The 27,245-nt window shown below is 44.7% G+C and overlaps 1 protein-coding gene and 1 long non-coding RNA gene across 6 annotated transcripts in view; one reads left to right on the top strand and one right to left on the bottom strand.

Annotated features, from left to right (window-relative positions):
- Positions 1-718: 718 nt before the first annotated feature.
- On the bottom strand, positions 719-12,820 carry Rbm24 (RNA binding motif protein 24). 3 transcript variants are annotated; one of them, XR_015640986.1, is made up of 5 exons: positions 12,123-12,820; positions 10,960-11,083; positions 9,538-9,592; positions 9,057-9,169; positions 719-2,900 (listed from the first exon to the last, which is right to left on the bottom strand). XR_015640986.1 is itself a non-coding variant. In NM_001191100.1 (4 exon segments), coding segments are annotated over 4 exon segments (711 nt in total). In that variant the 5' UTR covers positions 12,291-12,375; the 3' UTR covers positions 719-2,536.
- LOC148000048 (uncharacterized) overlaps positions 5,206-27,245 on the top strand; it is a 92,882-nt gene continuing 70,842 nt past the window's right edge. For 2 of the 3 annotated variants that reach the window (XR_015641517.1, XR_015641519.1), the window contains exons 1-2: positions 5,206-5,537; positions 6,453-6,522. This is a non-coding gene — a long non-coding RNA (uncharacterized LOC148000048). Of the gene's footprint in view, positions 5,538-6,452; positions 6,523-14,005; positions 14,153-27,245 lie in introns of all 3 variants that reach the window. The other variant, XR_015641518.1, reaches the window with a different exon arrangement.

Genomic DNA, 27,245 nt, shown 5'->3' on the forward strand with positions numbered 1-27,245 from the left:
AGAACCACATATATCAACTGTGGTAGTGCATACCTGTCATCCCAACACCCAGGAGTCAAAGACAGGCGATCAGAAGCCATCATTTTGTTAATTTGGAGGTCAGCCCTGGTATACAAAGGTCAAAAAGGAGGATGGGAGTGTTGTTCAGTGGTAGAGCCCTTGCCTAGGCAAAGTGGGGTCCCAGGTTCAACTTTAGCATCACAAAGAAATAATCAAGAGCGTTTGGATCTATTGGCATTTCTAGGAAATACTGAGGCTAGCTCCAGCCATGTTCCCCCCCCCCCCATCCCAGCAGCACTGTCTTGACCTAGGCTATGGTTGCTTACAACCAACTCTTCAGGATTCAGTTTAGGGTGATGGTCTGTTTGCTACACATAAGGCAGGTATTTTGTGAGATTTATTCTAAAGGTCAAAGAGTACATCCTCTGAGAGATTTTTATGTCCACAGAAAAAGTTTTCCATTGAGGAATGGTTAATCATAGTAGTTCAAAAGAAAAAGGGCTGGGGACTGGGAATGTAGCTCAGACGGTACAGTGCTCACCCCACGTTTGGGAAGCCCTAGGCTTGGGGTGCTGCACGCCGGTACTGCCAGCACTCAGCGGGTGTGAGGATCAATATTCAAGGGTATCCTTAGCTACACGGTGAGTTCAGTCAGCCCCTCTCAAAAGGAGAAAACCAATTTAAGACAGAACCAATTAGAAATAACCAATGCAACAGCAGTTTTTAAAAATTATATTTAATACAAGTGAATAGATGAGAAGATCCGAAACATTATAAAGCGAGATACACAACACATAAATAGTTTGCACAGGAGAGCCACGCCTCCATTGCATACCACTGTCTGGTACGGGAATACTTAAATCCAGTGACAATGGAGAGTCCATAAAAATGCTAACCTGTTGTCCCTTGTATGAAGTTCTTCAAGTATAAAAGTCCAATACAGTGTAAAATAGTATTCAATTTAGTTTAAGAGTAAAAATTGCAAGTATCACACTTTCAGAAGGAAAAAATATAAAGCCGTCTTTTAAAACTACATACACTACACAAGGAAAGTGGGAACATCTGTTCCCGGCAGATGAGATCTGCAGGGGGAAAACATTCGAGGAAGCACAGAACCGGCGACGTAGCTTGTTTAAAAAAAAAAAAAAAGAAAGAAAGAAAGAAAGAAAAGAAAAAAAAGAACAAAACAAAAAACAACTCAAGACTAAACTAAACTCAAATTCGTTCAGGTAAGAGCACCCACCTGAACAGTGCACATAAGAATTTAAATAAATCCAAAGCCAACATCTTTAGTTGAATAGGTTAATATTTAATATGCTACATCTAGACCTACTGAATAACTTATGCCATGAGATGAATACATAATTTTACAGTGTCACTTCTAAAGTTCCTTCCTTTAGAGTGCAGCATAGTAAAACTTAAAAAATAAATATCTTAAATAGGATTATTATTAAGGCACATTATAAAGTACAAGACCATCAACCGTCGAAGAACTGTAATGTCAAGAACCTTGCTGTCTTAGGTACTGTAGTCACTAATAAATAGTTTTAAATAGGACTCTGAAATAGATACGAAAAAGTGTAAAATTATTTTAAAAGGGGGGAGTGGGGGCGGGGCGGGAAGAAAACAAAGGTCCTTCAGACAGTCCCGAAGGGGTGAGCATCTGCAAACTCCGCCTGTCTTTACCCATAATCCTCTAGTCTAGATAATAAATAGAAAGACAAGTGGTGTGGTGAAAGCCCGACTGGCAGAAGAGATCATCCCCGAGTGACAGGGGATGGGGAGGGGAATTATAATGTCACAAGCTCCTCCCACGAGTACAAGTGATGGACTCTTCCTGCGAACGGTGTGTGCTATCGATTGTCTGAGCGGCTGGTGCAGTATCAATGGCTCCACAACCCCACTCGTCCACAGGGACAGATGAGAAAATAGCTTTGGTACCTGTCCGCCACCATACCCGCCATCACGCCCCTAAACTGATTGTTCGATGCCCATTTTTGAGGTAGCGCAAACACTACCTCCCGCCTCGACAGAGTTCTGCAGGCCGCAGTCACCACTGCAAAGGAAGGACAACCAGTGCTTTCCGCTGTGGTGTTTCTTTCTTCAAAAATCTACTTTTACACGTAATTCAAGCTACATATTGTGCACTCCGTATTCCCTGGTTCAGCTAGATTCACGTAGCGTTTTCTAACTTGGAAAAGGCAGTTTGCTTCCCTGATACTATAAAAAAGAGCAAAAAAAAATAAAAATCCCCATACAAAAGTGAAGTCCCATGGGTACCCCTGCCATCGTGTCCTAGTGGCTATTCTGTGTAACTCAGGCTCTTTGGGATTGACTTCAAAAACTGTTTCTCGCCCTCCTGTTCCTCCCCTTTCCATCTGCAGCAGTACCGAGAAAAGGAACACCTCTGTCTCACACTACCTTTGCCTTGTCCCTTCAAAGCCATCAGGTGAACGTTAACTCTCTCATCAGCTACTAAAAACTGGGAAACTGGGAGGGAAAGAGAAACCCCTTTGACTTGGATCAGACGGCTGGTCTACTGCATTCGGTCTGTCTGCAGCTGTTGAGGCTGATACTGGCCGAAGGCTGCTGCGGCTGCAGCGGCCGCAGCCGCAGCAGCAGCCGTTCCGGGCGCAGCAGCGGTGATGGGCTGCTGGACGGCATAGCTGTAGCCCCCAGTGGTCACATAGCCTGTGGCAGCTGGCGATGCTGCATATGGGTACTGGTCATAGGCAGCAGCCGCCGCGGCTGCAGCCGCCGCCGCCGAGTACTGTGCGTAGGCGGCTCCAGTGTAATCTATGTACGGTGTGGTGGAAGCCGCAGCTGCCGTGGGCTGGACGTGGGGAATGACCACTCCAGGCTGCACAAAAGCCTGCGGGTAGACGTAGTGGGCGGGGATCCTGTTAAGAAATGGGAAACAAAGTCAGGCGACGGTCCTCTCCTGTGAAACTCTTTTGCTCAAGAGATGGAGACAAACTTAAATTTAGTGGTTGCTATCAACATAGGGTTGCCATAATATGTACTCTTCGGTGGTCCGTTGGATTGCTCCCTTGAGAGGAATTCATCAACGGGCAATGGAATGACATTCTCCCCGGTAAGAATTTTTCACTGTGACTTCGAAATCATGCAGAAGCATGCACGCCACGTTTGGAAAATGAATCGCGATTAGCCAGGGCTGTGCTTGTTAAGACAGGCTTGGTAGAGTTCATCTAAGAAAAGTGATGTCTAGCAAATAGAAAACTCCACGCCGTGAACACGGGACTTGGAAGGTTGTCCGAGCCGACACGGCTCTGTGGGGGCGGTGGCCTGGCCGTTAAAGGGAGAGTGGACTCCAGTATTCTCTATCATGGCAACCCTATTTGAAATCGCTAGGCAGACTCGGCACACATTAATTTCTCTGCAACCTCAGTCACCCTGATTAAAAAAAATCATAATTATGAAAGAAGCAGGCGACAAAATTAAATTAAATTAAAAAACAAAAACAACAAAAAAACCCAAAAAACCCTCAAACCAGGAGTTTCAAGGTTCACAAGTGTGGTAAGCACAGCAGACACACTCCTCACACGACAGTAGTGCAGCTCACTTGCTTCACAAAAGGCTGTTGTGGGAAGCTACCAAAATGCTATTAACAGTCCCGGCAGAGGCTCTCAAAGAGGTGTGCGGCACACTTCCGATCTCTCTTTGATCCCCCCCCACCACCAAAATCAGGACAGAGCAGTCAATCAAACCTGTTTGACTATTGGGCAGCCAGCTTGTCTCTACTCAAGGCAGACAGAAAGGAGTTGGGGGTTGATGAGCTCGGTGTAAAAGCTACGGACAGGAAAAATACAACCGAATGCCTAGGAACTTAACAGAGACTCAAAAGATGGTGCTCTGTACGCCCACTAACTCTCACGTTAGCCTGTGTCAGAAGAAATCGATTTATTAACCTATCTGTTTTCAATCCGCCCGGACGGTTAATGGTTTGTACAGTTGTGTTGTATGGTTATGGGTCACCCTGAGAAGAGCCAAGAACACGTAACAAAATCAAGTATCATTTGAAGTGCTGCACTGACAGCTCACATACAGGCCAGACCCGAGGCCTTTTCTTAAAAGTTGGTTAAAAAAAACATCACAAGAGGTTCGTTTACGAACTAAGAGGGGCAACCACAGCTGCCCCTCTTGCAGCCCCTTACCGCCCATTTTCAAAGCCCTACCTCGGATATCTGACTTATTTTCGTCTTTCTTTAAACGGATTTCCCTCTCAACCCCCTATCTTTTCTAAAAATAGAACACAGGCATGCTATCTTGCTGTCAACAAGACCAACTTATTAGCAGCACAAGCACAGATAACCATCTTCAAATTTTAAAGAACACAAAACATCACGTTCAGGCTCTTCAAAAACACAAGATTGATTTCTTTCTTTTTTTCCTTTTTGGTCTCTAGAATTCTATGGAATCACTTGTTAAGAAAATCTATGGAAAAGATGACTTTATCGGAGAGGGTGGTGAACTCTGTCTTCCCTGAGATAAAAATACATTTGATTTTACTAGAATTGTAGCTCTTTCCCAGTGCCAGCAGAAACCCTGTCACCAAGTGTTTCTGAGGACACTTAAGAGATGTTCTTAACTGTATGTCAGAAACCAGGCGCCGTGCATGGTCATGCACACATTCAGAGCTCTGTGGCACATCAGGTGACTGGCTCACCCTTGGTGACAGGTGTGGCTGTGGAAAGCACTGTCCCCAGAGCCGATGGGTCCACAATGTGCAGACGCAGCTAAGAGAGCCTCCTCTCCTGCCAGTTTACATGTGGTGACGGACAGCAGAGGCTGCAGCTGGGCTATTTTTGATCCTGTCATGCGACAAGGGTTTCCAGCGGATAAAATGTCTTTATAAGGCCAAAGTGAAACATCTATCAGTTCCAAAGGCAGCTAGTCTGAACCTCACTGATACAGAGACATTAACCCTTTGTGCCTCCGATGTTCTGAGGACAGCCTGTTGGTTGATAGGTTTGCATTTTCAAATAATGGAGTAGCTCAAAGGAGCCACCTCACTCCTCTCCCCTTCCCCCCCAAAAAAGGTCAAGATAAAGAGAGAGATGGAGGGATGTTTTAAAGCAGAGAGAGTACTGCTTCAAGAGTTACTGTCCCTGTATTTATATGAATGACTACTTCTGATTGGGCAGAGCCACTCGATGAGAACGTAATTTGTTTTTCTGGAAGATCAGAGTCCTACTCGAAGGCTGGCAAGGGTGAGGAAGATGTCTGAAAGGCAAAGGAAGACCTGGGGCCTTTAAAAGATCATAGAGAAAGGGAGCCCACGGGACCCTAGAGAGTCGTGTCCCAGAGGACCCTGGAGAGACTCCCATGTCTCAGTTCAGGGAGAAGGCAGCAGAGCAGAGCGGTGTCTTGGGAGTTCTTTCAGTCGTCTAATAAACCGAGTAAGGCAGTCTTGGAATGCCCCTCCTACTAGAATTCTACCAACCTCCAGCCCTTTAGTTCACTACAGAATTTACACCAAGCAGCTACAAAGCTCAAGAACCAAGTGAACACCGCAGGTGAGTAAAGAAAACTGACTACATTTTCCTCCTACTTCCATTCCTTTAGGTCTCCCTAATATCTCTCTTGATTTCCTTCCTTCCTTCCTTCCTTCCTTCCTTCCTTCCTTCCTTCCTCCCTCCCTCCCTCCCTCCCTTCCTCCCTCCTTCCCTTCCTCCCTTCCTTTTGACAAGATCTCTTTAGGTAGCCCAGGCCTACTTCAAATTTAAGGTCATCCTGCCTCAGCCTCCAGAGTTCTGGTTTCCCATCGTGTGCCACCAGGCCAGGCTAGGCTCTATGACTTTCAAAGCAATAACAGTCTTCCAGTCTATTTCGCAGACTCTTGACTAACTCTGCACTTCATCCAGTTGCCCGTTAAGAGTGATCCCTAATACCACACAAACCATTTTTGGGCCTTTTGTTGCTACTATCTCCAAAATGCCATATATATAGATATGTAAATAAATATACATGTAAATATGTAGATATTTAAACTGTTTTTAGACCCCGGTCAGCAAGCCATCTTACTATTTCCTGGACGTGCCACCCATCACCAGATCTCACTTTAGCACATGGCCATCTCTGCGTCACTCAAGATATTAACCCTCCCCCAGTCTCTACCTCCCCTATTCATCTACCCTAGATCTAGCCCTTGGTGTGCTTGAACTTTTGGAACTCTACTCTTAATCTCATGGCGTTCCTATGTGAATGAGATTGGAGTTTTCCAGCCCAGAGTTGCTGTACATGGAAGTTCTCCATGGGAGGAATCTCCAGTGGACAGTACGGTAGATGCTCTAATAACACAGCTCCCCGTTTTCACCCTCCTTCCAAGATCTAACTCATCTTCTTCATGGAGGCTTCCTTGAGACCCACTCATCTGCTGTCTCTCTCCTTTTGTCTGATGCCCTTCCCATCACTGATTATTTTATTGGTAGGTGATGAGACGGTGGCATTATCCCTTTTCTGGCCTTCGCTTAACATCCAGGAATGGACACAGCTTCCAAGGTGAGGCAGACCATGACTCTGAACTTGGACTCACATTCTAACACATCCGGAGGTTTTGGGATCAACGGGAGGCTCATTAACCTGTCTGCACTTGTCTTGTTTATTTTCAAGAAAGGGCCTTAACAGCATCTCTTTCAAATGCTCATCGTAAGAATTAAATGGCAGAATTCACATAGTGTACTCTTACCAGGTCTGCGTGTGTAGTACACCAGCTCACCTATGGCAGACAGCTAGACACTGAAATGAGGGCTCAGTCAAGGCTTAAGTGTATGGTTAACTTCGTGTAAACCAACCCTGAATCTGTACTGGACAAAGCTGCAGCATCTCCTTTCCAGAGCTGTGACAAGAAAATACTTCTTTCAAACAGAGAGGCCCACAAGTACATCCATATCTGCTCTCTGCTAACTCCGAAGTCCTTTCAACTAATGTGTTTGTCTCTAAAGACCTTAGGTAACCCAGGGGCCATTTAAGGACTGCAGAAAACGAAGAGTCCCTTCACTAGCCTTTCAAACAAGGACAGTGTTAAAAACTCTCAAGCTTGCTTCCAGGCAAGTCTAAAATAAGAACATATGGCAGTCAGAGAGTGTTTAGGGTGACCAGGTGTGATTTGTTGGTTACAGACTTGGAATCAGGGCAGTGCTAAGAACCACTCAAGAAAGAAAAGAGAAACCTTACTTGGTCTACCTGGAATGCTATCTGTTTCGAATCTCAAGTTCAACTTGAGTCTCAAGTTCAAACAATTTATGCACGCAGTAACAATCACCATTCATCATGAAGACAGTTAATATCAGAAGAGAGGAACAAAAGGTTATTATACAAACACACTTGGTTTAAAATTCCCGTGCAATACACATCGCCTGGCGGTTCTCTCGTCTTTGTGTTACTTTCTTGCTATCAAGGATCCAGAGGGACTGCCACAGCCAGGCCAGATATATCCGGCTAGCATGAGTGCACTGTAGTTTGTCTGCACACTGCACCTCTCTGCTTGTTCATCCCAGCACACACCTTTCAGATAGACCCAGTGCCCTCATCCACTTCAAATCTACTCTCCTCCTCATGGGCTTGTCCCATTCTCCCAATCTATTTTTTTGGGGGGGGGGATTCTGAATTCCTCTTAAACTGGAACCGATGCCAAGTGACTTCTCAATGAGTGATTCTTGGCTGCCCTGCCACCTTTTGCTTCCCTTCAAATGAAGACACAGCTTCTTTTCACAAAGTAATGGGCACATAAGAACAGTGGTTAATTGCTGTGGTTTTACACTCATCACTGATGCCCGGGAGGTCAGGACTAAGCCCACAATTACACCGTCAGATGTAAGTTTTCTTCCATAGTCTCAAGTTGGCTGATAGTCCACACTGGCGAAGTAATGGTGGAGGGAGCGGGGAGGGAGGGGAGGAGGGAAGAAGAGAAAGGAGAGATGGAGGGACTGTGACTCAATCAACTCATTGCTTGTCCTTGTCTAAGTTGGCTTGGAAGGGGCTCTGATACATAGCTATACTTAACTGCAGCTTTTTCAAAAGCTGCAGATGTCTTTAAGAAATGAGTTACTGATAGATCAAAATAATAAGAAGGTAATAAGAAAATGTCTGTAGGAATAGGGCTGGCTTCTTCTCATCAACTTACGACTTTTTTTTTTTTTGGTTAGCCTATATGAGGAGATGCTTACAGTAGGTATATATCTGTGAAGATAGATTCTAGCCTTCTAGGTGACACACGGAGATCTTTAGGAATTAAGCTGGGATGGCCATAAAATTCTTTAACGAGCTTGGATATTCAGAAAAGAATTAAGAGTTACAACAATATTGATCAGGTAGAAGATGGAGGAAACAGACTCTAATATCCGGGATAAACTGATGCTGGCCTTCCTCCTGGGTCATGCTCAATGTAATGGCACTGGGGACTTAAGGGGCTGGTAATAACAGGACCCAAAGGAAACATGAATGTGGGCAGGTTGTCCACCTGTTAGGTCCAAAGGTGGGAGTTAGTACTGTGCTGCTCAAAACAGAAACCAGACAAAATTAAGGGGGTGGGAAAGCCCAAACTGGTGAGTGTTAATAAAATCTGAATAGAGCTCGTGAAACTTTTATCAGAAGACCTGGCGATAGACATACATTGCGAAATGAAAGCCCCTTCCCGGAAAACGGAGACTTACAACATGCAAGCAGTGAGTCCGTATTCTTACGGAGAGAAATCACACGATTTAGCACTCACTACAAAAAAAATGTTAAATGGAAGTCACAGGCTAATAGCTTAAAAGCAGGAGAGAGGGGGGGAAAATGCCCTTTGCTCCCCATGGCAAAGTCAAAAGGTCAACACTGCTCACCACCACCACCAAACTCAAACGGCAAAGAGCCCCTTCCCCAAGAAAAAGAAAACACTCACTACAGCTCTGTTCAATTAAGTCAAAGCACACAGTTTAGCTATCAACACCACTTCATGACTGTAATAAATAAAAGTAAAGCACACGGAAGGGCTATGGACTAGAGTGAAAGATAAAAGACAGCACCACCAACATCCATGCATGGTTAATCACCATCTGAGCTTGTGTGTCTGAGTCTACTGGTTACAGAGTTTAACTCCAAACAGAACTAGTCCACCTTGCATCACCGCATCCTTCTGATCAGTTAGCTTAACTGTATACGAGCCCTGTCAGGTTAGAAAGAGATAAATCACATTGAGTCAAGCTGACAGCAGGAATGGCGACGGGACACGTTGTCTTGTGCACAAGTCATACCTGGTAGTTTTGGATTTTTTTTTTTTGTTTTGTTTTGTTTTGTTTTGTTTAATCCTAAGCCCAACATTTGGCTGGTTTGGAGACTGCATACTTGGTCAGATAACTTGACTCATCTAAAAATATTTATAGTATCAGCATTAAAAAAAATACATGAGCATATATAAATATGTAAAACCCCGGAACTTCTGTGACATATCGACCTCGTCTGTTTATAACAAAGAGGCAGGGAAACAAATGGTGACCGTGTTGTAACTTTGGAGGGCTTGGTGAATTGACTTACCCAAAAGGTCTCTGGATAAGGGCCGGGTGAAGTTGTTGAACGCCAAAGGCAAAACCTAGCAATAAAACACACCACAATTCCCATTTGTGCACAGGTAGGGACTTCTTATTATTCCTACAAAGGAATTACAATCACAATTTGTGGTTTAAAAAGAACCACTCCTATGAAACGGTTCTTTATGTATGAAAAATAGATATGTTTTATAAACGTCATCATTCATCCTAAGTAAACATTTGACCAGACTAAGATTGGAAAACTTAAAAAAAAAATTCTGCAAGGTTTACTTAACAGACATAAAAAAGATTTGAAAATATTTAGAGACCCAAGAACAACAATGAAGTTAAATTCACGAATATTCCTACAGTTCCAACTCACCCACAAACAAAAAAAAAAAAATAGGGAAAAGAAGAAGAAATTTGGAACATTTCCATGCCTTGAAAAGTACATTTTTCACTTTACGGTTTTATAGTATTAAAATTCTATAAAAACGAAATTCCCCATCGCTCTTTTAAGAACAGTACACGTACTATTCTTATAGTTTTCTAGAGAAGATGTTTTAGAAAGACAGAGTTTTGAATGTTCGTGGGTATTTCTCCATGAAGTCCCTTTCTGACAACCGAGCTCCTGAAGAGAAATGTCAAGCTCTCTTCTAAACTTCCGCCAGAAAGGCTTTGTGTAAAGCACACGAGATTTAGTCAACGAAGTTGCTTGCCTAGGGAATCGAGTCATTTGCTCAATCCCCGAGTGAATTATTTTCAGTAAATGTGAAGAACATTCCCAAATAATACAACAGACTTCCTCATAGACAACGCCATATCCCATTGTAAACCAACAGCTATGGAGATCTTAGCAAATTACTTCTCATCCCCAGGTAGAAGTCACTAAAGACGAAGCAGAACACCGAAATGTAAGCTGAGAAGGCGGAGTCTTCCAATGTGTATTTGGTCGCTGGTACTCTGTGATTTTATATGAAAATATGTGCCATGCTTCTCTCAGGTCAGGGTTCAGACCACTCATGCTCTGAGCACAGCGTCCCTGGCCTGGATCGCACTGGCTGGAGATGACAAAGCCCAACCACATAGTGTACCTTTTCAGCCACAAGTGGCTAGTGAAAACTGGATAGCTTGAGCGCTGTCAGAAATACCTTTCACTATATAGGAAACACACGAATTAACTTTTGAGGGCAGGCTCTCTGGACCCTGAGATCTATTTTAGTAGACACATCTCAAGTACCCAGAGGCATACTTACTATGCTCATGCATATTTAATGCTGCGGTGGAATAACCAGGCAAGGCTCAAGTTTTACCAAACACAACCGTGGGGCTCGCAGGAAGCTGGTGTTTCTGGGCTGGGGAGGTGGTGGGATCTGTCTGCCAATGGGTGAAGAGTTGGCAGGGGGGAGGGGAGGAGGGCGTTGCTCACCTGGCTGCATGATTCTTGGTTTGGCTCCCAAGTACGCCAGATTCACATTGGCCTTCCTACCATCGATGATGGGGTTAGGATCCTTACAGGCTCTTTCAGCAGCAGCGCGGTCAGCCATGGTGACCTTAGCAACATAGACAGACAGACAGACACACAGAGCCCTCAGTTAACCCCTGAAGGAAAAGTATTGAAGTTGGCTTCCCTTCCTATTTGGGGGGAGGGGGGCAGTTGGAACATTAACCCTTCATTCTCTGCCTTAAAAAAAAGTGACAATAAGCAGAAAGAAGAAAGGAAGGACCCCCCCTCCGCCCCCACCCAAAGTCTTAAAGATGCTAATGTGGGCCCTAAAAGAGATTTGGAAGCCACCATTCTGAATTCGCATGTAGATTTACCCTTTACGGTCCCACCCGGGCCCCAGAGGTACTGTGGGCTTTAAACAAAGTCCAGCCCCAAACCAACCGGTAGCTCCCAAGAGGCAAACACTCTTTAGTGACAATAGCAATTGTCCTGCCCCAGCGTTCTCAGGTTTTTGGGCAGATGAATTTGCCCCTTTAAATCTCCAGAAAGCTTAACGCACTGTTTCAGTTAGGCAAACACTCAGGGGCGCAGCTCTTCCTTTTAGAATCTACCTTTGCAATTTAAAAGGTAGTGGTGTGAAAAGGAGGGGGGTGGATAGCTCTAGACCTCCCGGATGTCTCTTCTTACCGGGCTGGAGGTTGAGGGGGGGGGGTGAACACTACAACACACACACACACACACACACACACACGGTTTTTCTTCCTTTTTTTTTTTTAAACAAAGCACCAGCTCACTTAACAACCAGCCTCCAACCCAGAAATGCCACAGCGAGGGGCTGTTTCTTCCCTCCCAACTCTGCATCCCAGATCTGGCTCTCCTTCCATCTGGCTCTCGGAGGTCCTCTCGGTACCCCACGATGCAGCCACAGTCCCTCGGTTCCCCAAACCCCATCACACTTAAAGTTTCAGCTCAGCTCCGAGTGAAGGGGGCGCCCCGCGAGGTCGCACAGAGCCCCTTACCCCATGCTATGCTTTCCTAAGGCCTGGGGCCACTCGCTCCCTCCTGGCCTGTCTTTTATCGCCTCTCCAGGACCTCTCTTAGTTGCTCCCCACCCATCCCGAGAGTCCTCCTTCCGCATAACTTACAAATCCGTAGCCCCGGGACTTGCCCGTCTGCCGGTCGGTGATGACCACAGCCTCCTCGATGTCTCCGAAGACCTCGAAGTACTTGCGCAGGCTGGCGTCGGTGGTGTGGTAGGGCAGCCCTCCCACGAAGATCTTGGTGTACGTCGTGTCCTTCTGGGTGGTGTGCATCTTCGCGCCCGCCCCGCGGCTCGGGCTCCGGCTGCGGCTGCGGCTGCGCCTGGTCCTCGGGCTCCGCGTCTCCCGCAGCGCGCGGCGGCCGCCGGGGGCCGAGGGCGCGCGCGGGGGCGAGGGAGCGGCGTGGGCGCTGGGCGCGCGGCTTCCCAAGTGGCCCGCTGTTCCCAACACTCGCCCGGGCTCTCTACTCCAGTCCCCGCGGCCGGTCACTGTCCAGACCTTCCCGATCGTCCGGGTAACCAGCTCCGTAGCCGCGGATTGTGCAAGCCTTTTGCACTCACCCCGCGTGGAAGTAAAAAAAAAAAAAATTTTCCCCTTAAATGCAGAGAGGGTGGCGGTCTCCAAGTCCAAAAGAGGTAGATGTTCCTTTCTCAGAAAATCGAGTGGCTGGGGTGGGAAAGGGGTTGGCTCAGAGGCTACCTTGTCCCGGGGGCGCGGAGGTGGCAGCTGGGGGCGCGGTGCTGGGCCCGGCTCGGGCTGGGGACCGTCCCTCCTGCTTAGGAGCTGCCACACCAGTGCGGACTGAGGACCGCTCTCCAACCCTCTGCTCCTTTTTCCCCAGCGGCCCGGGGGTCGACGCCCGGCTGGGGAGGGGGCGGGCTGGACGCCTGCGATTGGCCGGGACAGCACCTGGGGCGCCCGGCGCCGCCGCCCCCCAGCTGTTGGGAACAGCTGCTTCTCTCCCCGCGCGCCGCGCGGCGCTGGGTCGCCTGGCCAGGGCTCTGGCGCTGTTGCTGGGTGGGGCAGAGTTGGAAAAGGCTGGAGGCCGCCTGGCTCTGTCTGTTGTTGCCTGCTCCTACCGGTCAAAGTCGCAAAGACCCCTGGCGACTCCCAGAGAGACCCAGAGCGAGCTGCTGGACTCTCTGAAAGGGACCACGCGGAGCCCTTCCCGCTAGGCCTGGGTGGCAAGACCAGTTGACTTGAGAGTCCCCTGGGGCCTGGGGTGATTTGTACAGAGGCCAGTCCCCTCCCAAACACCTGGGACCTAGGAAATCTGACTCCTCTAGGGGTCTGAACCATGAGAAGAGCTGTCAAGTTTTCTTGGCCCCCAAAAGCTGGTGCTGTGAGAAACCAAGAGGTAGAGTCCACTTGCCCCCCCCCGGGTGTGTATGTAGAATTAAAAAAAAAAAAATAATAATAATAATAATAATAATAATAATACCCTTAACATTTGGGAGTGCTTGAGAAAAACTTTAGCTTTAATGGCTCACAGCTAGCAAAGGGTGCCTTCTACTTCAGAGGACCATGAATTAGTACTGTACCTCCTACGATCATCGGATTTGTGCTTCCTGCCTGAGTTAGTTATTCAGGAAGATGGGCACAATGTCTGTCTCAACACAAGTCGCTCCCACCTCCGTCTTTTTTTTTTTTTCCTAAGCAAAGAATCTATTTCCTTCTATTTGAATTACAAAACGTTTAGTGCATTGACCTCATTTATTTATCCGGATATAATTGTAAAAAGTATGATTTCTTTTAAAAGGGAAGAGAACTGTTACATAAGGATGGATTTCTACCAGCAGATCTCAAAGCATACGTAGAATACACTAAACGTAGTATATTTATCAATGCAAGCCAGCTCATTGCCGCTTCTTTTGCTCAATGGGGCTTTAAATTAACGACACTTCGAAACCAGCCAATCATATTTGAGGTTTAGAATAAAATACTACCCCCACCCCCCTTATTTTGAGACAGGGTCTTGTGTATCCTAGGCCGTCCTTGAACTTCCGGTGTATCATAAGGATGACTTTGAAGTTGAACTTCTGATTCTCCTGATTCTGCTGCGATTGCAGGCACGTGTCCCTTCTCTGGGTTTATGGGATGTTTTGGGACGGAACTCAGGGCTTCCTGCCTGCCAGGTAAGCACTCTGCTGGCTGAGTTGGATCCCCAGGCCCCTGATGAAAGTATTCAATGTGAACAGAACATTCCACTCTCTGATCTCACTGCACGAGCGGTTTTTGCTTGGAGAGGCCAGTGCAGTACCAACACTAATTGCCCCCGAGCTACACCTTTTATTTCCTTTTAAACAGGTCAGTGTGTTAACTGATAGAGCCCCACAGACATACCCCAGTTACTTTCCAGGGCACCTTAGCTGTCAACCCCAGCGGATGAAGAATGTGGTGTTCGCAAAGGTGAATGCGAATTACTGGCGAATATCCTGGTAGGAAATGTTCAATTCATCTTGCTGATTTCCATGGGAGACTGACTGGGGTTATCACGGTCGGTTTGAATCCCCAGTGAGAGTTAAGGAAAATTAAGAAATCTATCTGTGGTTAATTCAGGTGAGAAAAATTAAGTAATTTACAATGTGACTATTTTATATGAAGTGTTGACCCTTCAATACAGCTCCCCATGTTGTGGTGACCCTCCAACCATTAAACTATTTTCGTCGCTACTTCTTAATTGTAATTTTACCAGCGTTATGAATAGTAACGGAGTTTCTATGTTTTCCAATGGTCTTTAGAGGTCACAACCCACAGGCTGAGAACCACTGTTTTAGATGCCGACCCCAATGTGAAAATATAAAAATTTTTCCACTGTTTAAGTAAAGTACTAGTTCAGAAGGGACTTCTGTGCTGGGATGATGAAGTAATTTTTAAAAGTAAAATAGCAGACCCTGAAATGTAAGAGGCAGGCTTTTTAATAGTTAATATTATCTTACAGTGTCATCTAACAATTATAGTACTTCACTGAAGTGCAGGCAAAAGCCTCTGAGAGGGGAGGTGTCTACCAAGACGTCTCAGACACTGTGTGACATTGGCTGGCTTGTTTCTTCCTACATGGGTAAGAAGCCAGCCCAGTACTGCAGAGAAAGAGAGTGTCTGGGAATGCATCCAGCCATTTGGATGGTGGTCACTAGGCAAAATGGAGGGAGGTAGGAGGAAGTTTTTACCCCACTGTGGCAGAGGCCGAATCCTAGAGCTCAGCCTTGGGAAGGAAATACACCGTTTCCTTTGAGGACCGAGGAACCAGCTTGGTGGGAAAATGCTTGGTATGCAAGTGCTAGGACCTGAGTTCAAATCCCTGCATCACCATTAAAAGCCAGCTATGCTGGCACATCTTGGTCAACTTTTGGCCTCTGTGTGTGTGTGTGTGTGTGTGTGTGTGTGTCACACACACACACACACACAGAGTAGTCCCTTAAGTCCTATGGGACCCCACTGAAGTACCTTTGACACTCTTGTCTAAAATTATTTCATTTTGAACAAGATGATACTTGGGCATTTGAACATTTTGGAAATTCCAGAAATAATCAAGGCGTTCCTCATCAGCTGGCATGAGCTGCTGAGAACGAGGGTGGGAGGAATGGTGATTATTTATTTTCTGAATCCACGTCAGTAGAGGACATCGTTCAGCTGCTCATTGCTTGCTATGACTTTGGTTTCACGTCCATACAAAGATAAACACAGTTCCGAAGGCCAGATCCACTCTTAGTGACTTTATGAACCCAAGCCATCCAACCATGTATCCCCCCCGGGCTGTCAAATGGATCTGAGTCCAAACCTCAAGATTATTAAGTACCAAATATTTCTGTACAATGGCCCATCGCAAACTCAGACTTGAAATAACAGTATGCAAAGCTTCTTTTCTCTTTCTGGCTGCTTTTGGCAGAGGAGACACGGATACCCGCATGCCTTGTGCAATATGATGTGTGCTTCTTTGGAGAGAAAGAGCAGTAAAATACTGTACAAGTTATAAATAAGTTCCAAGCTTGTCATATCCAAATTAGTGCACGTGGATGGCCCCAATCCTTGCTTACCGCTCCTTGGCAGGATTGATACCATTTTATTACAGTAAGCTACTTACAGTAATTCACCAATCCATGTTGTTCAAAATCTTTATCTGTTAAAGGCCATAACCAAACGCAAAGGTTGGATACCCATTTTATCATTTTTTTCTCTTTCCTCCTCTACTCCCTCTTTAATTAATCATGGACGGCAACTCCAGGCTTACATGTATTTATAAGAATTTTGAAGAGGAAAAAAATGTTAATATTTCATGAAGGTTGAGAAACATAATTTTCCTCCTAGACAGTTATCTACCCCAGTATTGGGACACTCTCTTGGCTGTCATTTCGGGTCATTAAAACCATATGCTGAGCCTTACAGGACTAAAGAAATATCTCCTGGAAACCAGGGTGTAGGGGATTAGTTCAGTCTGTATAGTGCTTATCTAGAAAGAAGGAGGACCCACATCTCAGCTATAGAATCATGTGCAGAAGTATAGAGTGAAGTTTTGATCCATCCCAGCTACTAGAGGGGTTAGCTTAGTCTAGTTTGTGAGTTTCAAGCCAGAGAGAGACCCTGAAAAGGAAACAAAACCAAGGTGAGCTAAAGGTTGGGAGGTCAACCTTTGTGTGCACATAGTTATCCATACCCTGGGAAAAACACACACCACACACACACACACACACACACACAGAGAGAGAGAGAGAGAGAGAGAGAGAGAGAGAGAGAGAGAGAGAAATATTTACTGAAAATACTGTCTTTAAGATATAAAACCCCTGTTCCATGTTTGATATGAACTAATATATTCTGGAGAGAACTTACTGCTTGTAGAATGTCTAAGCCAGTTACTTAGCATTTTTTGAAAATAAAGTGATGTTGCTTCAGGTAAGCCTGTCCGGGTTATTTGAAAATGGTCTGTCTTCCTTTGAGTTCCCGTAAGTATTCTGAGGCTGGCTCACAGGTTTTCTGGTCTTTGGAACAGCCCTAATTAGTTGTACCTGTTTCTCTGGGCTGGAGGGTAATCCTGAGTCCCAGAGAACACACTCGCAAAGTGGGCCAGGCAGTTGGAAGCTGAAATCGGGCAGCACAGCCCTATCTTGGAGAAATCTAGGCCTGTTGGGTTCCACCTTAGCTAGGCTGGTAAGCTGACTTGAAATGAACGGGCGTAGAGCTATCGAAGTCACAGCACTGATTTTAGGTCAAGCGCTTTTCACATCTGAAGGCAAGGTGCGGCCATTTAAATGGTCAGACAAGAGTTAAAATGAAAGCCGGTGGTACAAGAGAGTTCATTGTTAACTTAACCTTGCAAACAGTCTCCCTTTGCTGCGACCGTGGGGCACACTTGGATTTTTGTTTAAGTTCGGAAGGCCAGGAAGAGAATCCAAGCATTTTTACCCACCGTGTGTCTTCCCTTTTGCAACTCAGGGCGCACTTGAGTTTCAAGCGGGTACACAGTGAGCCTCCAGGCTGCTAAGCTATTTTTAGGGCACTGATGGAACTCTCCAAATGTATTGGATGACCGCTCTTGATGACAGAGTTATCCCGGTGATGTTGCTGTGGTCTCAGTAAAGGGCAGAGCGGTAGAAATAGCCTTGAGTCCTGAGACAGGAGACGAGGGGCCGGATCCAGACAGTTGTTGACCAGCTCTCAAAGAGGGTTTGGTTTTCTCGATTGGGTAGCACAAATCGGGGAGTAGGAGCGCAGCTCAGCGATAGAGCGCTTGAGCACCACAAGCAAGGCTCTAGCAAAAAGAAAGGTTCATTTGAAGGATAGGGATGAGCCGAATGTACCAATCCTAGAATGAAGGCTACCCGAGATTTAGGAGACGACCCAATGCTAGTACTTAAACCTTATTTATTTCTTTTCTGATGTAAACTAGTCAAGGTCATCCTGCCAGAGCTATGTTTTCTCTGCTAACAATCGGAGGGCATATTTGTGCTAGAAAATTACAGATTGATAGCAAGATATACACAGGAGAAAATCAAATGCACCCACAATTCTTCTTCTTAGAATAACTATTGACATTTTAGAGCAATCGATTCTGGGCTTTTCCTGCACAAATAACACACAGGACAGTGTACAAACACCAGTTCATTGCACTCCACACACTCAGGGCTGCCATCAGCTTAAAAGAAAAAAAAAACCTTATATCTTTTCATAAAATGGCTTCTGTAACTCATTTTAAGTGCCATTTTAACATGTCAGTGCTCCAAGATTTACTGATGCGTTTTTATTTTGTTGGGTATTTATGTTATCTTATGGATTATTCTGTAGGTCGGTATCCTTATAAATAAGGCTTTTATATTCGTCTTTGGTTGTGACTTTAGGCCAGTTCCATAAGGAACGTTGTCGTGTCCACTGTTGAAGTTCAGCGCCAACTATTTCTTAGATGAATGCATTCTTACAAGCTTCTGTATTGCATTAAAGGGTATACCCATATTTAGAGCTTTCGACACATAATGTCAGGTTATCTTTAATAAATGCCATCATATTTAATTTTTCCTTCCTTCTTTCCTTTCTTCCTTCCTCCCTCCCTCCTCCTTTTCTCTTTTCTTCTTTCCTGCCTTCCTTCTCTTCCTTCTTCCTTCCCGGTCTCCCTCCTTTCTTCATCCCTTCCTTTCTTACTAGATAAGGTCTTATGTATCCAGGCTGGCCTCGAATGCACTATGTAGCAAATGAGAGAGAACTTCGGATCCCAAGATTTGAAATTGCAGAAGCATCTCATTGCTTCAGGCAATTAACATGAGGTCATACTGTAACCAAATAATGTCTCCTCCCAGCAGTTTTTGCTCTTCTCTGATTGGCTTTTTCTCCTCCCAGCTGTTTTTACTCTTCTCTGATTGGCTTTTTCTCCTCCCAGTTGTTTTTGCTCTTCTCTGATTGGCTTGATCTTAAACTGATTCCCCTTCAAGGTAGGATGGGGCTTTTGGCAGCACCAAGGCGTAAGCTATGATCTATTTTGTTCGGAAGTAAGTGAGTATGAAGGGTGAGGTCAGACCCAAATATCCTAAATCTGACCTCCGTCCTTTGGGTCGTATACCCTAATGGTTCAAACTCAGCCTTGGACTGCTCTTAAAGGCCAAGGTCATGTGATACCTTGCAGACTGGAGACTGAGCTCCACTGAGGTTTCTCTCCTGACACAAATCCTGAACCTCCACAAGTTCAGTGATCTCTAACAGCTCAGTCCCAGAACTGAAGGTTCCATAACCCCACTAGACTGGTAGTGGTGAGATTCTGAGTTCTTGGGTGCACAGAAATGCACAGAATGAATCCTTTGAAACAACCAAATAGTGCTTTGGAAATTTGCATTGAATTTTTAAAATTTACATACTTTCTCAGGTTAAAAAAAGTACTCTTTTTTCACTCGATTTTTCACCTTCATGTATGTCTGGACCATTTTTTTTCTTTTGAAAACTGCCTATTTTTAAAAATGGGACAAAAATCTGGAGCTGGGCAAGTAAGTATCTATAGAAATCTGTGAAGGTACGGGCAACTGGGTAGAGTCCAGTCCACCTCGGGTCCTCACTGGAGGTTGGTGTCTAAAATGTCATGAACTTGGTGGTGCTGACAGACCTAACATAGTTAGAGGTTGTGGCTGCATGGGCATTTAGTGTCACCTGGTCAGGCTCTCTGCCTTGGTTAAGGCAAAATATCATGCGAAGGGCTGTGTTTCAAGGGCTGTGTTTCAAGGGCTGTGTTTCAAGGGCTAGGTTTCGTTACCTGCTGCAACCACCACTCCATTGTCTTGTACCCTCGGGGATCTACGCTGTGCTTCATTTAGGAGGGCCCTCTGTCAGACAACACTTTTTCCTTCACTGCTGCCTCTAATAACACAAGATCTCTCAGGGCGTTTGTCCCAAGGACAGCACTCAGGATCGCACCCGGGATTTGATGTGGTCCTCTTCCCTGCTTTTCGTCTCACCGAAATCTTGTAGTCTTTCATCTTGCCTGTTGCACAAACAGGGGAAGTATACCTGGGCAGAGAGTAATTGTCTTTATAACCCAAAAGGCCCCAGTAGTCATTGTTTTTTTTTTCTCTTAGTTAGAAGGTGGCAGATGAAAAAAATTTTTTTTCTTCTTCTTGATTTTAGAGAGGACATCTAAAACTTTTACTGATGTTGCCAATCCCTTGACAGTTGTGAGGTTTATCTCTCCTTATCTTTATCTCCTCTAAAGCTATGCAGTTGCCCAGTGCCTCTGTGTCCTCCTCCTCCTCTTCTTCCCCCTCCTCCTCCCTCTTCCTCCTCTTCCTCCTCTTCCTCCTCTCCTTCCTCCTCTCCCTCCCCCTTCCCCTCCCCTCCCCCTTCCCCTTCTTCCTCTTCCTCTTCCTCCTCCTCCCTCTTCCTCTTCTTCCTTCTCTTCTTCCTCCTCCCCTTCCCCTCCCCCTTCCCCTTCCTCCTCCTCCCTCTTCCTCTTCCTCCTCCCCTTCCTCTCCCCCTTCCCCTCCCCCCCCCTCCTCCTCCTCCTCCTCCTCCTCCTCTTCCTGGTCTGACACTGTGAAGGTCTGCCAGGTATACATTAGACTTATAATCTGTGTCCCTGAGGACATAGACAAAATGTAGTGAATTCTTTTCTAGAAGGTTCCAGCACTGTCTGAAATCTCAGGAGCACATTTTCTTACTCCTTGTGATCATACCCCACCACTCTGTTCTTCTGGACTCCCACAACTGCCAGCCATTAGGGTTTGCTTCTAGCACTTCTTTAGCCCGCATCTGCAAACTTTCCCAGATCCCTCCCACAAGCCATTTCCAAAGTCTCTGAACTACGTCACAGCAACATCTCCATCTCCGTTATCCATTTCATGTGTCAGTCAGAACGTTTGTTGTTGTGACGAACACCGGAGAGAAATCATTTAAGAGACAACTATTTGGGCTCCTGTTTCTCATTTGCAGCTGTTTGGACCCATGGCTTTGAGCCTGAGCTGAGGTAACCCCCATATCTCATCGTATCACGGATCTATCAAAAGAACTAATTCATTGATAAGCTCATGACCCCTAAGATGCAGTCACTTCTCCAAGGCCCATTAGCTGGGAACAGTCTGTGTTGGTATTCTGTCTAAGCTCCACCCCCACAGTTACCTGGCAACAGCCAGGTATGCTCCACCCCACAGTTACCTGGCAACAGCCTGGCAAGCCTGACTATGAAGGAGGTTGCTTGCCCCCTCCTCATTCTCTTTGCTCTTCTCTTCTCTGCTTTCTTGCCCTCTTCCCCTTTGTCCCTTCTCTCCCCATTTCCTCCCCCTCTCCCCACTTCCCTTCAGGTGCTCATGGCCGGCCTTTAATTCTCCCTTCTTCTACTCTTCTTCTCTCATTAAACCTCTCCACGTGGAACCATGTTGACTTGGTGTGGTCTGTCTGTACGTGAGCTGAGACTTCTACCCCAACAGTCTGTCCAACACACAAGCTTGTAGTGAATTCTTCGTGTTCATATCACCATAGATGTTTAACCATTTCATCATGTGCACTTGGCTGTTACTTTGTCTAATGGTTTCTTGCCCCATGCTCATTTATTTCCCCTTGCAAAAAAAAAAAAAAAGTCCAATTCTATATCTATACTATTTCAGTAGTTTTCTGACGATACTGGGGGCTATGTTCATTTTTATTATTGAATGTTCTTGTCTCTGATTTTCAGGTTAACATTTTTTTTAAAGATTTGTTTTTAAAGATTTATTTTACGTATGTGAATACACTGTAGAGTGAGTACATTATAGCTGTCTTCAGACACACCAGAAGAAGGTTTCGAATACCCTTACAGATGGTTGTGAGCCACCATGTGGTTGCTGGGAATTGAACTCAGGACTTCTGGAAGAGCAGTCAGAGCTCTTAACCACTGAGCCATCTCTCCAGCCCCCCAGGTTAACATTTTTTACTGACCTATCTTAAGGTTAACCAGATCTTCCTTTTGACACCTCTAGATTTCCATTAAACCAAAGAGGTGATTTCAAAACTTGTTACAATTTCTGCAATACAATATTCATAATTTTAAATATCCTTTTTTTTTACTTAGGCTACCTCTGTCCACTCATCAAGACCATATTTTAAAATATGTTGGATGTATATCTATATATATATTCATACACCCATTGCCTGCTAAATCAATATCAAGATCATATCAGAAGTTGGTTCTTATCAACTGCTTTAGCTGACCAGAGACTACAGTTCTCAACTTCCTAGCACTTTTAGAACTTTTTAATTATTGAAGAAGGCCTTTGGCAATTGGTATTGCATTTTTAAAATTGCTGCTGGGCTTTGTGTTAAATTTTGAGTTAAGCAGTTTATAGGCTGCTCCCTTAGATATATGGGAGTTTTGTTTTAGACGTCATTAGGGCTGGACTTCCTAAGTACCCCCAGGTTCTAGAAACTTGTCACGAATCAATGTACAATTGTTTTGTCCCCTGAAGATTTTTACCTGGACATGATTTTTACTCTTTTTGGGATAAATCCAGAGCAGACTTTAGGTTGCAATAAAGCTCTCAATACCAAAATATAATTTGGGGGGTATCTCTGTCAGTTCCTGGCATATTAATGAGGGATTAGGGAACAGGCAAGACTGGAAGTTTAATGGTGCTAACACTTCTTTTACCTCTTGTAATTTTTTTTTCCCAAGGCAGTGATGCTCTGTTAATCTTTAGAATGTATGACCCTGTATCGATATAGCCTGTATCTTACAATACTGTATAGGGGAATCTGCATATCTCTGGCCCACCCTTTCTGCCTTTCTGGGTTCCCTTTCCTTGCCTTGATAGGAACTCAAAATCTGTTGGTTTCTGTTGTTGCTGTTTTAATAACAAAACCAGATAGGTTTATGGATGTAACTCAGTTGGTAGAATACTTTTCTAATGTGAACAAAGCCCTGGGTTCAATCGTAGCACCCTCTAAACCGGATATGGTGATTCACTCCTCTAGTCTCAGAACCCAGGAAGTTGAGGGTAGAGACATTCAAGGTCAGCATTGGATGCATAGCAAATCTGAGGCCAGCCTGGGCTACATAAGACCCTGCCTGGCTCACAACATCACTACCAACAGCAAAGCCACATCCTTGGCCTGTGGAGCTTAGAAGTTGAAATGTCTACTCAGAAACGTGCTTAAACATAGCTCCACATATTCTGTCTAATCTCAAAGGGGTTCAGTTAGAAATGGCTGCAATGACATCGATTATTCTTCCCTTGGAAAAGTTCAAGTTTGAAAGGTTTATTAAGAAAAACTTGCAGCTATATTTTGATAGGGTAGAAATTTATAGTCTGTGCTGTAAGTTTTGGGAGAACTCGACAGAGTATAGAGCCACCTGGGAAGAGAGAATCTCAGTTGAGAAAATGCCTCCGTCAGATTGGCCTGTAGGCAAGTCCGTGGGGGCTCTTTCTCAATTAGTAATTGAGGACATAAGAGAGTCTAGCCCACTGTTGGCTACCACTCCTGGGCACGTAGTTCTGGTTGAAGGATTAATGACCTAAAACAAAGAGCCTCAGGTGAGCTGAGTAACTCCCAACTCAACATATGGCCAAGAACACCTGCCTGACAAAAATGTCAACCTAGTCATAAGAACATCTGTGGGCAGTTAGGAGCTGGGAAACCCCTGACGTGAAAGTCAACATGACATAAGACCCTCTGTTGGTATTTACTGCCGAGACTGCAAGGAAGGGATCTACTGATGGACTTGTTCACCCCAAGTGTTCCCTTTTCTGCCCAATAAAGCACTCAAGCCCATTGCATCCCAGCCCAGCCTCCATTGCCATGGAGAGAATACTGCCCTCCATGCTCTAATCAAGACAATGCTGGTCTTCCCTTTTATGCTCATTCTCCGATCTAGCTTTGGGTTGGATGAGAAACCAGGTTGAGCAAACCACAAGGAGCAAGCCAGTAAGCAGCACTCCTCCATGGTCTCTGCCTTAGCTCCGACCTCTAGGTTCTCGAATTGAGTTTCCGGCCTGGCTTGCCTTCTTGAGGAACTGTAAATGCTAAGATACCATGCGCTTGTTCCTCCATAGTTGCTTTTGGTCCTGGTGCTTATCCCACTAGGGGAGGGCAAATTAAGACCTGATCTATCATAACTATGCATGTCTGGAGCATGCCGTCTGAGAAGTTCCAATCATGCGTCTGAATGCTTGCCTGCCAGCGTATGAACTCAAAGCTCTTGCCTCAGTCAGCATCGCAGACATTTCCAAGATTTCCAGTGCCAAGCTATGGGTTGGCTTGATTTCTAGATTTAATATAAAAGGCCATGCATGCCTCTTTTTTTCAATTACCCAATTCTTTTCCACACAAATGTTGCATTAGCAGTTTGTAACTTTTTGGTTTTTTTTTTTGAGTCCAATTCTTGTGAGTTGTTCGTAGTATAATTTATTTCTCCATTACCACACACAAACCTTTGATTTACTTCTAATCTTCTCATTAAAAAAAAATGTCTGAAAACAGACAGTAGGATTCAAGCCTACAATTTCTGTACTTGAGAGTCTGAGGCAGGAGGATTGGCATTAGTTCAAGGTCAACCTGGGTGACAGAGTGAGTTCCAGAGCGGCTGAGCTACTGACAGAGATGCTGTCTCCAAAACAAAACAGCAAAACAAACAGCCCCACACCAAATCTGCTGTTAAGTTTTATGCACAAAGGTGTGTCCATGTGCTTTTGTTAGCATTGGTAAACACCAAACGACTATGTAATAGATAGGAGATTGCATAGTTGATGTTTTAAGAAACAGTAGACCTTGGGAAATAAGTTTCGATGAGTTATATTTATTTTCATCTTCAAATCTTTTCAAAATTCCATTCGTCTTATGAAGCCAGTGTGTTTATTTATTTACTAGTACTTGGAATTTTTCTAGTTAGCTTTCTATTTTCAGGGTGGGTTTTTTTTTTCCTTACTTAACTTCAACAACGGGAACCAACGTTTTGATTTTTAACCTCTTCATCATTTCAAAATTGTAGTCTCCTCACACCCCGCTTTGCCCAGAAATTTATTTCACTAAATAGTTCATGTGGGCATAACAATTATACTCACCCTATACTTGCTAGATATCACTCTGAATGTGCTAATCCAGCTAATCTTGTTTTCCCCAAACTTCTACAACTTAATAATACAAATGTTCTTTGTCTATTTATCTCTAAGTTCCAAAAAACGTTCTTTCCACTAGGAATTCGGGTGTCTGTTTCTTTTCAGTTTAATTTTTTTTAAATGAGTTTTGAGGTTGTGGGTTTGTTCGTTTTGACACAGAGTCTCACAACATAGCTTTGGCTAGTCCCGAATTCATTGTGTAGACCAGGCTGGCCTCATACTCACAAAGATCCTCCTGCCTCTACTTATCAAATGTTATGAATAAAAGTGTGGGGCTCCATGCCAGGCTAAAACTGTTTTTTTTTAATCATTTATTTATTTGTTTGTTTGTTTGTTTAAGGATGTTCAAGTTTTTTTAAAAAATATTTATTTATTTTTATTTCATACGCATTGGTGTTTTGCCTCCATGTATGTCTTTGTGAGGGTGTTGGATCTCCTGGAAGTGGAATCACACACAGTTTTGAACTGCCATGCGGGTGCTGGGAATTGAACTTGGGTCCTCTGAGACCTGCTGAGCCATCTCTTTAGCCCCCCCCCGCCTCCCCCAAACTATATTCTTAAGGGTATCAGATGTATGATTCTTTGCTTTCGGCTTGATCTTTTATTGTTTTGAGACACCTGTAGCTCCCATAAAGTTACTTTGGCTTTCAGACCCATTTTATATAACATTAACACAGTCGGCTCTAAGTTAACTGCCACCCTGTTCCTTTCCTGCTCTTGTTTTAAACCGTGTTGTCTTCACAGTTGCAGCAACATCTTATAAATCTGCTTATTATTTATACCCAACTTGAAATTTGTTGGTGTGTGTTTTACAGTGTCTGATTTGTCTAAGTTGATGATTGGTTCTGATGGACTGAAGTCTACCGGGGTCTTTTCTATTCGCTATGCCTGACACCTGTTTTTTTCTTCCTTTCCTGCCTTTATATCCCCTCTAAAAGTTTTCATCCCTTTAAAATTATATCTGTTCTACTTGCAATTTTAGCAATAACAAATTGGACCCCCAAATTATCCCGTAGTGCTTTTAACTGACAGGAAACTTGGACCTCTCTGCTTTTTTACTGCTTTATCGTACGCGTCTTCTATTTTTAAATACAGTTCACGCCACATAAAGCTTTATCAGTGTCACTTTAAATGTTCGTTAGACTCTTGCTTATCCAGACATTTACCCTTCAGGGCTCTCCTTGCTCTTCTGTGCATTAATTATTTTTACTGTACCTTGAGCAAGTAAATATTATTCAAATATCTTTAAATATCTTTACTTAAACATCTTACCAGTTTCTAGTCACTTCCTCCCTTTGTCTTTCTTTCCTAGGCTGGGGCTCAAACCCAGGGCCTTGTCCATGATAGATGAGTGTTCTGCGCTGGGTTCCACCCCAGGCTCTATTTCTTTTCCTTTGGCAGCGCGGGAACCGTGTGGCTGGCTTCAGCAGTCTGTCACAGTCAGCTGATACTCTCTCTGCTCTTCCATGAGGTTAAGGTGTGTTCAAAACAAAGGCGTTCAAAGAAAACAGATTTGAACCTGTGTTTAGGGCCCTGTTTTGTTAGGGCCTCTATTGCTGGGAAGACACACCACAACCATGGCAACTCTTATAAAGGAACACGTTTAATTGGGGCTGGCTTACAGTGTCAGAGGGTTAGTCTATTATTGCCCTGGTGGAGAACATGGTGACATGCAGGTAGGCATGGGCTGGAGACGAAGCTGAGAGAGTTCTATATCTTGATCTGTAGGTCGTCATTGTGTACCACACTGGGTGCAGCTTGAGCAACGGAGATGTCAAAGCCCACCCCATGGTGACAAACTTCCTTCAACAAGGCCACAGCTACTGCAACAAGACCACACCTCCTAACAGTGCCACTCCCTAAGGGCCAAGCATTCAAACCCATGAGCCTGTGGGGGCCATTCCTAGTCAAACCACCACTTTGTATCGTTTGTTCTCAGTGGCTTAACCCTGCAGGGGACAAAGTGGATTCAGTTATGTTCCTCATGTGTGTGTGTGGTTGACATTCAGGAACTTGAATCTTTTACCACATTAATGAAAGAATATCAGCACTGTCTTCTTCCTTTCTTTTTTCTAAGTGTTATATCTTTAAATATTTCAACAGTTTCTTCTCTCTTTTCCATCGAGAAGAACCATTGTACTTCCACTGAGAAGAACCATTGTACTTCCATTGAGAA

The sequence above is a fragment of the Rattus norvegicus genome, chromosome 17 (assembly GCF_021556685.1).
Source record: "Rattus norvegicus strain SHRSP/BbbUtx chromosome 17, alternate assembly SHRSP_T2T, whole genome shotgun sequence".
NCBI classification, from domain to species: Eukaryota; Metazoa; Chordata; class Mammalia; order Rodentia; family Muridae; genus Rattus; species Rattus norvegicus.